General features: G+C 37.2%; 1 protein-coding gene across 1 annotated transcript; it reads left to right on the plus strand.

Annotated features, from left to right (window-relative positions):
- Positions 1-2521: 2521 nt before the first annotated feature.
- Positions 2522-10463, plus strand: LOC143890282 (uncharacterized). Its single transcript, XM_077394913.1, has 22 exons — positions 2522-2700; positions 2840-2988; positions 3430-3509; positions 4136-4222; positions 4407-4457; positions 4555-4672; positions 4812-4868; positions 4975-5039; positions 5219-5302; positions 5948-5998; positions 6101-6163; positions 6320-6366; positions 6505-6574; positions 6668-6730; positions 7747-7836; positions 7921-7959; positions 8138-8365; positions 8468-8553; positions 8639-8687; positions 8842-8922; positions 9035-9128; positions 9884-10463. The coding sequence occupies exons 2-22, from the start codon at positions 2871-2873 to the stop codon at positions 10075-10077; spliced, it is 1815 nt and encodes a 604-aa protein (XP_077251028.1). The 5' UTR covers positions 2522-2700; positions 2840-2870; the 3' UTR covers positions 10078-10463.
- Positions 10464-10725: the final 262 nt, after the last annotated feature.

A 10725-nucleotide genomic window follows, 5' to 3' on the forward strand; every position in this document is an offset into this window, starting at 1 on the left:
GGGCTCTCTTTATTTTAAGATGAATTCTAGACTGAAGGGAGCCCTTGTAAAAAAGAGGTGAAAGGGCTTTCCTATTGGCTGCACATCACTACATCACCCAATGGGGGAGCCCTTTCACCTCTTTTTTGCAAGGGCTCCCTTAAGTTTAGACTTCCTCTTATTTTAAATTTGTCATTTGTTACTACTGCAGGCTGTAAATTGAAAGAGCAAATCTCAAAGAGTCTAATGACAAGAGCAGGGGGGGACGTATGTATCAAAATAAGGGATTGTAAATATTAATTCATTCCAAAAGGCCCTCCTAACTTAGTAAGGCACTAAGGCAATGAAATATTGCATCTACTTGGAAGTGACTGAGTGAAAGGCCTTTTTGTCCATTTTTGGGAAGGAGATTTTGGCCTATCGGTGGAGGACTGTGCTAAGAAATCTCTGATATTTGTTGGGGAGAATAAAAATCCATGCACTCGTCATCTTTTTCAACAAGATCTCTCTCTCTCTCTCTCTCTCATGTTGCACTGTTAGTGTGAGAGAAGCTAATTTTCTCCTTCCCTGCAAACCCTACCACGTGAATTTCGGTAACGACATTTGCATGTGCAGAGAGAGAGAGAGAGAGAGAGAGAGAGAGAGAGCAGTGATAACATGTGAAGGGAGAAGTGTGGGAGAGTTCCTATGAGACTGGTAGATTGGGATTTGGGCCACTCACTGACTCACATGACATGAGCATGATCTGCACCGTTCATCTATTTTGCTTCATTAGTTTTGGTCATACTTACAAAATTCGGATTTGTCAGGCATATAATTAGGATCACAAAATCCCCTTTAGGCCATGTGTTGGCTGCCATGAAATATTTTCCAAGAAATTATTATTTTAGGGTCCTGAGTGGGGCCTGCCTAGGTATGGGACTGGGTGGGACACCTAGTACGGGACAGGTTTAAAGGCCTTGCCTAGTGCGTTCAATCAGGTAAAGAGCTTTTGGTGTATTGGTAGGGTACCTAAAAAATTAATGTTTATCAAGTGGTGAGAGAGGGATAGGGAGTGTGAGAGGAAAGAGTAGAGAGGGCATGAGTGAGGAGTGGGTGAGAAATGGCTTTAAAACAAGGAAAAGAAAAGAGCGATGATATTTTCACCTACGTTATCAGGGGTGCGAATGCGTACTGTAGGGGGTGAGAATATCATTTCCCAAAGAAAAACTCTAATCAAAATATAATTAATTTTCTCTTGCTTCATAACAACTTATTAGTTATTACCCTCTCCACAGTTATGTGATCGATCTCAAGTCTCTTCATCTCCCACACTCCCTAACACTCGATAAACTAATATTTCATGGAAAAAAAAACCTGTGATTGCCCAACATGACCTAAAATTTTTTTACATAATTATAGGGATATTTTTCTAATATACACAAGTGGAGTTAGCTCCGATAACCACCTCCGCCTCTCTTACTCTCTCTCTCTCTCTCTCTAGAAGATAAGACGATTAAAATAAGAAAAATGAAACAGAATGAAGAGAGGAATTTCTTTTTGGATTTTGACAGTTTTATGGAGGATTTTTTTTTTTTTTTTGAATGGCTATATGGAGGATGTTATTCTCAATAGACTTATATTCAAATATCAAATGTTGTATAGGATTTCTAAGGCCATGTTAGTTTTGATTTTTTAGAAGAGATTTTGATTCCAAAATTGATTATTGGACTCAAAATTATCTGAGTCCAATAATCAGTTTTGGGCTCAAAATTGATTAATTGGATGAACTTACTTTTGTTTTACACTTCCCATTAAGGCTCTTCTCAAAACAAACGGAGGATAGCAAGCCTATCCTAGGATAAAATAAACCCGAGCATGCTATCTCCATGGAAAACAGCCCCAATAGGACCCACCATTATGAAAACAATGGGGCCTGCATATCAAGAAATGGACATGGGGTGATCCCAATAATCCCTCCCACAAGAGGAAGGTAGAGAACCACTATAATCACAACCTAGTTGATCTAGGCTCTGCTTGGATTGCAAGAATTTTCTGGAAAAGATAACTTGAACCAACCCCATTCAAATTTTATTTAAAGGAACCTTCCACTTGTAATGATATCCCTCTTAATTAACCATAATCATATAACTATTCTTCTTGCAATCCAAACAGGACATGAATTTTCTGCAAAAGTTTGGAAAGGAAAATTATTTCTAAAATTTCTCTAAGTCAGTTATTTTACCCAAAAAAAAAAAAAAAAAAACACTAGGAAGGTGTTCAATGACTTAAATTCACAAGCCAAGCCAAAGCCAAAGCCGAGGCTATATAGAAATAAAAAATGAAGATACATAGAGCCAAAAGAGAAAGGTCTAAGTAACCTAAGTAAGGGATAACGTATTAAATTATAATGTGACTAATTAGGACACTTGCATAGAAAGAGAGAGACAGAGAGAGAGAGAGAGAGAGAGAGACGGTGCAAAGGCCAAAAATAAAAGAAAGCAAAGTGAGAAAAGAAAACCCAGTAACTGAAAAAATCTTCCCTCTAAATAAAAACAAAGACAAAGGGCGGGCTTTTGTGGGGTATTTATATTTCCCAAACCCTCTCCTTATTCTCACTCCCCTTCCCAACACGCTCTTTGCATTTTCCAAAGCCCCACATAGAGAAATCCCTCATCTCTCTCTCCTTCTTCCGTTTTAGCTTAATCCAAATCCAAATCCAAATCTAACTCCAAATCCAAGGTTTAATGAGTTTTTAAGAAATGGAGATGCATTCTGTTTTTTGTTTTTTGTTTTTTTTTTTCTTGGGTTCTTATTTGTGAGCTTGTCATTGACGTTATTTGTTTTTGGTTTTTGTTGTTTTGGATTTGGGTGGAAATAGGTTATTTGTTGGGGTTTTAATCGGAAGAACAATGAAGTATATTTTGGTGACTGGAGGTGTTGTGAGTGGGTTAGGGAAAGGGGTGACGGCAAGCAGTATCGGAGTCATTTTGAAAGCTTGTGGTCTTCGTGTTACTTCCATTAAGATAGGTTTGTTTCTTCTTCTACTTGTTGATTTTATTTTATTTTTTTGATTGAAAGAAGAGACGGGATTTGGATTTCTATGTTTGTTTTTTGTTTTTTGTTGTTTTATTTGATAAGAGAGAGGGTTTTATGGCTTTTGAGCTCTAAACCCTAAAATTATCAACTTAAGGGTTTTAGGGCCTTTTTGTTTTTGTTCTTGTTCTTGTTCTTGTTTTTGTTTTTCTTTCTTTTTTTTTGGATTTTTTTTTCTTGTTTTTGTTTGAAGTTATGGGCTAATGTAGAGATTCGAGTTTTGTTTAGTTAATTAGTTTTTTTTTATTTTTATTTTTATATATATATCTTGTTGTTGGTTTTGTTTTGTTTGGGTGATTAATTAGCTGTTTCTGACTCCTTTTCTTTTCATCAACTGAGATTTATCTGCTTATTCTGTGTAATTTACGTGCGCAGATCCATATCTGAACACTGATGCTGGAACAATGTCCCCTTTTGAGCATGGGGAGGTGTTCGTCTTAGATGACGGGGGCGAGGTAATGCTCTTTTGGAGTGGTATTTATGTGGTCATTGTTATTCACTTTGATTCATGATATTTGAGTGCTTGGGTCTTTATAGGGTTTGTGTTTTTCTTGGATTTTGCATAAGATTTTGGAACAAGATGTGAATGAAGATTTTTGGTACTGTTTATCTTTGTTAAGTTAACAAGGATGTCTCTGCTCCCAAATTCATCATCATGAGGGTTATTGTGGTAGATAGTGTAGGTCTATTATGTATGTCTAATAATCGGGGTCTGCCAAGTGTTTGAATGGTACTTAAGCTTTTCTAAGGTTATGATCTCAAATGGAGGAGCTCTTTTTGAAGGTTCCATGTCAATCCATGTTGCCGCTTTTTCTTTTTTTCAATTGGGTCTTTTTATTCTGTTGTTTGGTATGATGGTGATGGTTGTATTCCTTGCAACAAGTATCCTATGAGTTGAACATGTTGCAGTTCTGTTGATACTCACAAATTTTTCTTTCATATCAAATCTAAATAGACAATGAAACTATGAAAGTAAACCATACTTGATTTGTTGTTCTACTCGCTTTCTCCCTTTCCTGGTTAAATGGTTTTAGGAAATTACTGTCAGTTCCAAACATTGACTTCTGTTTGTGTTTTGAAGGTTGATTTGGATCTTGGAAATTATGAGCGATTTCTAGATATTAAGTTGACTCGTGACAACAATATCACCACTGGGAAGATTTACCAGGTACAACACAATGGGATTTGAAAATCTTATGATACTCATTCCCTGAGCCATTATTGTGAAGTATTCATCAGTAGAATGAAATGGCGTGCTTGTGTTTACAACTTTATGTCTGCCCAGTCCTCCGTGTTCTTACATTTTCAGAAGTTACTAATATTTTTCTTGCTGTATGTGATGAATGATACAGTCTGTTATTGACAAGGAGAGAAGGGGAGATTATCTCGGGAAAACTGTTCAGGTTTTTGCTATCATCATCACTCTGTTATGATCTTTCACATCATGGCTTATCGTGCTTAGACATGACACTGAACTTGTATGTGGTTGGCCATTTTTAGGTTGTCCCCCACATTACAGATGCAATTCAAGAGTGGATTGAGCGTGTAGCGATGATACCTGTGGATGGAAAAGAAGGCCCAGCTGATGTTTGTGTCATAGAATTGGGTGGGACTATAGGTAATGACAAAATTTTAGTGGTGTCTTTATCAATTTGTATACATCACATCCGTGTTAGATGCTTCCCATTGTTGTATAAGCATGCAGTACATGGGCTGTTGTTTAATGGTCATATAAAATAACGACACTGTTGATGCAGGGGATATTGAATCGATGCCCTTTATTGAAGCTTTGGGCCAGTTTTCTTATCATGTAGGTAAGGAGTTTGTGTATGCGATTTTGTTCAACCCAAATGGTTTTAGAGGTCCCCATGCATTTATATCCCACAAAGTTCTAATCTTCTCCGTGATGTTTTCTTTCAGGCACTGGCAATTTCTGCCTGATTCATGTCAGTCTTGTGCCTGTTTTAAATGTTGTTGGTGAGCAGGTAGATAATAAAAACTTGTTTACGTTTCTGTGTAATTTGGGAAAATCTTAATGTTTGTGGGTATGTCCCCTGTAGCTGGTGGCAAGCTTAAGCATTTGGGTCTTTTGTGTGCAACTACTTGCCTTATAAGCACAGTAATCAGGTTTAATAGGTTTTGTCATCGTGTTTTCCACTTTCAGAAAACAAAGCCAACTCAGCATAGTGTTCGTGGATTAAGGGGACTAGGATTGACACCAAACATCTTAGCCTGCCGTAGTGCTATGGTCTCTCTCTCTCTCTCTCTCTCTCTCTCTCTCTCTCTCTCTCTCTCTCTCTCTCTCTCTCTCTATATATATATATATATATATATATATATATATATATATATATATATATATGTGAGAATAGAGTTCCTGAGGGTGCCCTCATATAGCTTATATGAGGTGGCTCTCACAAAACATAACGGGCCCCCATTGTTAGGATAATCCGAAGCTTTCATTTGAAAGGCCCCATCATAGATAGGGTGTGTAAAAAAAATCAGCTCCATTGGATCATCCTAACCCCTCCAAAAGTGGGGGCAAAAATGGATAGACACGTTTTGTCCACAAATCTGCCCATTTTTGCCCCCACTTTTGGAGGGGTTAGGATGATCCAATGGAGCTGAATTTTTGTACACAACCTATCTATGATGGGACGTTTCAAATGAATGCTTCGGATCATCCTAACAATGTGGGCCCCTTATGTTTTGTGAGAGCCACCTCATATAAGCTTATATGAGGGCACCCTCAGGAACTCTATTCTCTCTCTCTCTCTCTCTCTCTCTCTCTCTCTATATATATATATATATATATATATATATATATATATATATATATATATATATATAGTGAAAAGTGGCAATCTAACAATTTACTCCATGTCTTGAACAGCCACTGGAGGAGAACGTGAAAGAAAAACTTTCACAATTTTGCCATGTCCCGGTACTGTAATCTGGATGTTGATGCTTACTCCATATGTTTCCTTAAAGTAATTTTTTACAGGATTCATGAAATGCTAACCAGTTCGAAACCATTCTTTGTCAGGCTGCAAATATCGTCACTCTTCATGACGTTTCAAACATTTGGCACATTCCTTTGCTATTAAGAGTAGGTCATATTTTACAGATTTTTCATAAGGAAGGTGGAAATAAATATGGAGTAGTTAATCACCAATTTTTCCTTGTCAGAAGAAATGTCACTCGGGTTTATATTCAAAAGTTGCTGTCTCCTTTATAATAAGAATGTGCTGCTTTGTTTTCATAGGATCAAAAAGCACATGAAGCAATTTTGAAAGAGCTGAACCTTCCCGGGTTTGTATATTGACCACATTTCATCTACAATATCACTTTTTTTTCTTGGGTTGAATTACTTTATAATTGTTTAACCTAGTTTTTCTTGTAATTAGTTCTCCAGCCTTGTTGATTTTTTTATATTTCATTAAATGGCAGTGTTGCTAAGAGGCCATCATTGGAGGAGTGGACTACTAGGGCACAACTTTGTGACATGTTGCATGAACCGGTAGCTCGCAACATTTTCCATGTTTATAGTTTCAGGGACTTTAATTTTCATGTGGTGGTTGCTAATAATTCTGAAATGTGATGTGATTAACAGGTCAGAATTGCCATGGTCGGGAAATATACTGGCCTTTCAGATTCTTACCTCTCTGTGCTGAAGGTGAACACATTTATCAGTCCTTATTACTCTAAACCAGTGTTTAAAAACTTGGACTCAGACGAGAACTCAGACAAGGTAAAACTGAGTAGACTCTGGCAAGTCAAAGGGGTTTTTGATTGATTCAGTAGTGCCAAACTCAGACTCGGATGAGAATCAACGTAGATAAAACTATGTCGACTTAGGGTATTCGATGATTGACTTTGGGAGCTTTTAATTAGTTCTCTAAACTATCTAGACGCATACTGTGCATGCCTTGTTAGTGGTACTGTAATTTTTAAGTACCTATTCACAGTAGCTCTTTTAGTCTTTTCTTTCACTTACATGTAAATGTGTATTTTGTTGCAAAAGCAAATTTTAAATGGCTCCAAGGCAAAATTGACTAAGAGCAGCAAAATTTATTCATTACAGTTGTAGCAAGCAACTATGTATTGTGAACCCATAAATGCACCATCAGGCATACCAGTTACCTAGGCAACCATCCCCAGAAGTATTGCATAACATCAAACTGTGCCTCTATAGAATTCTTTTTTAAGTACCCTGTTTTTTTTGCTATCCTTTTAAATGCTCTTTCAATGCGAACTCGTCCCGGATTCCCTTTGCTGTGTCTATCAAAATTCAATTTAACCCAACCCGAGAGAGAGAGAGAGAGAGAGAGAGAGAGAGAGAGAGAGAGAGAGAGAGAGATTCTAATTTCTTCTCTATTACCACCCTAAGCACTGTTCAATCTTCCAATATTGAACAGAATTGAGAACTATGCTAGAAGTTTTCCTGCTAATTTTCCATTGATATGATGGACCCCACGCAAAGCAAATCATTTTACTTGTTAACTTTTTTGTGTGCTCCTATTTTTCATTTATAACAAGTCATATTAAATCCTTACTTTGACTTGCTGGTCTTTTACCAGTGTGCATGTTACTATAAATATCGTGTCTGTATACAGTATCATCTTAAGATTATGGGATGCTTCAAACTCCAATTTAGACTCCTTCCCACTGATAAAACCTACCTATTTGCAGGCTCTTTTGCATGCTTCTGTTGCTTGCCGCAGGAAACTTATAGTGGAATGGGTCCCGGCTACTAACCTTGAAGATACAACTGCAAAAGAGGTTTATTGATCTTCACTTCGTGCCTCATAATTCATGTTGATCTTGTCTCGAGTTAACAATTTGACAATTCTGTTCTATTTGCAGACACCTGATGTTTATAAAGCTGCATGGAATCTCTTGAAGGTGAGCCACTTTTATTTATTTATTTCTTGAATATTTGAAAAGTGAGCCAGTTTGTAGGGGTTAAATTTCCAATTTTGCTGTTGCTGTGTCCAAATGTACACAAATTTAAACATTCGACAGTTTGTTTTTGTACAATTAATAGGCTTTCTTCTAGGCTCTTAACATTTCGTCAGTTCAGGGTGCAAATGGTGTTCTAGTTCCAGGGGGTTTTGGAGACCGAGGAGTTCAAGGGAAAATTCTCGCAGCAAAATATGCCCGGAAAAACAACATACCATATCTCGGCATTTGTCTGGGGATGCAAATTGCTGTCATTGAGTATGCACGCTCCATTCTTGGCCTGCGAGATGCAAACAGTACAGAGTTTGAGCCAGAGACTAAAAATCCTTGTGTTATTTTTATGCCAGAGGTGGATTTGGATTTTACAGTTCTCCTTATAGAAAGTTTCTTTCGTTTGGCTGTACCTGTGAATCTCTAGTCCTCCACGTAACCATAGAAATCACATATGCAGGGTTCAAAAACTCATATGGGGGCCACTATGCGTCTTGGATCAAGAAGGACGTATTTCCCGAGTCCTAACTGTAAATCTGCAAAATTGTGAGGACTAGCATATCCCTTAGTCAACTCTTTCTATTATTTAACTAGTATATGTAACCTCACTGTTTTTTCTTCTCTTTGTTAGATATGGAAACGCCAGCTATATAGATGAGCGGCATCGACATAGATACGAGGTTTGTGTCTAGATACATCTATCTCTCCCCTTTTAATCTGATTTTCATTTAGATTTTGCATGCTAGATATGTTACCCTTATATGTTTTGTTTATGTCAAGGTAATTCATTGTTTGGTTCTCATAGTGTTTGAAAGTTACTTTCCATTTGTGTAGGTCAATCCTGATATGATCACTGAACTTGAAAAGGCTGGTCTTTCATTTGTTGGCAAAGATGAAACTGGCAGGCGCATGGAGGTATGTATCTTCTGTAGTTAAAATTTTCCATTGCACTTATCAAATTTGTGATGATTCATTTTGTGGTGGTGGTTCTTAATTTCTTATTTTATTTAGTATTTTGATTCTGCAGATACTTGAACTACATAGTCATCCTTACTTTATTGGCGTTCAATTTCATCCTGAATTCAAGTCAAGACCTGGAAAGCCTTCTGCACTTTTCTTAGGTATTGTCTTTACTCATCGGGAATCTCTTTCAGGAATAAGTGATGGAAGATTGCTCATCTTTCTTTACTTTACGAATGTTTCATCTAAATTATAATTCTAAATATAACCCTGATCTCTTCTTTAGAGCATTTTACTTGTACTTTGGATCAAGCATTTTTATCTACATTAAGACCATTTTTAGATGTCTGTGCTTTTAGAGGATGTGAATACTGACGATTAACTTATGTTATTGCTTAATTCTGTTTAGCGAGGAAAGACTAAATTCACTGATCTGTTAATGTCAATTGGTCTGTGGTTCATGGGTATGCCATGAGCTATACTCTTGATTGCTTTTGTATAGCATGGGGCATAGATATAAATGGTGATACATATATGTGCCAAGCACTCAGACTTTCAGTGATCCTGTGATCCTGTCAGATAATCTGTTGAGTTAAAACAGAACTTTATTAATAGAACAGAAAGGAAAAACAGCAATGGGGAAGGTAGATGACTTAGAAAAGAGGAAAAACTAAACACAAGATATATGAAGGCAACCTTCAGTGGGTCTTGCTTTGTCCACCACTTTAGGTCAATATTGATGGGAAGTTTGTGAAAGAAATGATTAGAATTGTAATTTTGGGACTTTCTTCCAAATGTTCCCAGAAGAATTGCTTAAGTAGATCCTTAACCATAAAATTTTATCAATATTTACAATCATGCTCTCATCAACTTATTTTGTTCCTCAAAAATGACCTTGATAGTGGCTACCAAACAGGTCTTATAGCAGCATCCTGCGGTCAGTTGGAATCTGTTATGCAACCTTGTAGCCATGTTAGCAAGGAGACAATGAAGAATTACTCAAGCAATGGAAAACCCTCAAAGGCCTGCCAAAATGGAAGTGCAAAGAAGCCTGCCAATGGATCGCTCAATGGCGGCTTATACTCCAATGGTAATGGCGTACATGTCTAACAGAAGCACAGGGGCTTTTTATAAGGGGGTCATTTTGTAGTATGTTTTCCTTTGCTTGTCTTCTTTACATGTCTGTTTTATAAGGGGTTTTCCAGCAGCCCTTTGGAGTGGTCTGTACAGTCGTCGAGAAGGAAGAGGTTTTTAGCTCGAGGGACTGATAGATACTTGCACAGAGCCTGATTCCGGGCTTTTATCACGGAACGGCCTGGTGTTATTTTGGGTTTAGGATGTTTTGTTTCCCCTATTTTGATAGGCAGTAAAACATCCTTGATTGTATTTTTTTTCCGGTTCAACTCTTAATTATATGAAGACCTTATGGCTTTCCCTGTACATTAAATAATAGCTTCATAGTATTTAAGGAAAATGAGAGCATGCTTTTTAGTTCATCTTGTGACTGTTGGTATTGAGATTCTGGACTTACTTTTTTCCCACTTCTTTACCTCTGTTTTTCATTTTTTGAATGGCACTTTTTTACCTCTTTCCCAACTGGGTTGATAATGTCTGATTAATTCTCAGAATAAAATTGATGTCTTTAGAGTTTAAACCTCTTTAAAAATGCAAGTTGCAGTTGTGCATTATACCTGCAGAATTCTGCAACTGGGTTTGCGGTTTGCAACTTTCATACAAACCCCTCATTAGGATGGGCTT

This window comes from Tasmannia lanceolata, unplaced genomic scaffold, assembly GCF_043159265.1.
Source record: "Tasmannia lanceolata isolate RefF3 unplaced genomic scaffold, GAP_Taslan_0.1 ptg000013l, whole genome shotgun sequence".
Classification (NCBI taxonomy): domain Eukaryota; kingdom Viridiplantae; phylum Streptophyta; class Magnoliopsida; order Canellales; family Winteraceae; genus Tasmannia; species Tasmannia lanceolata.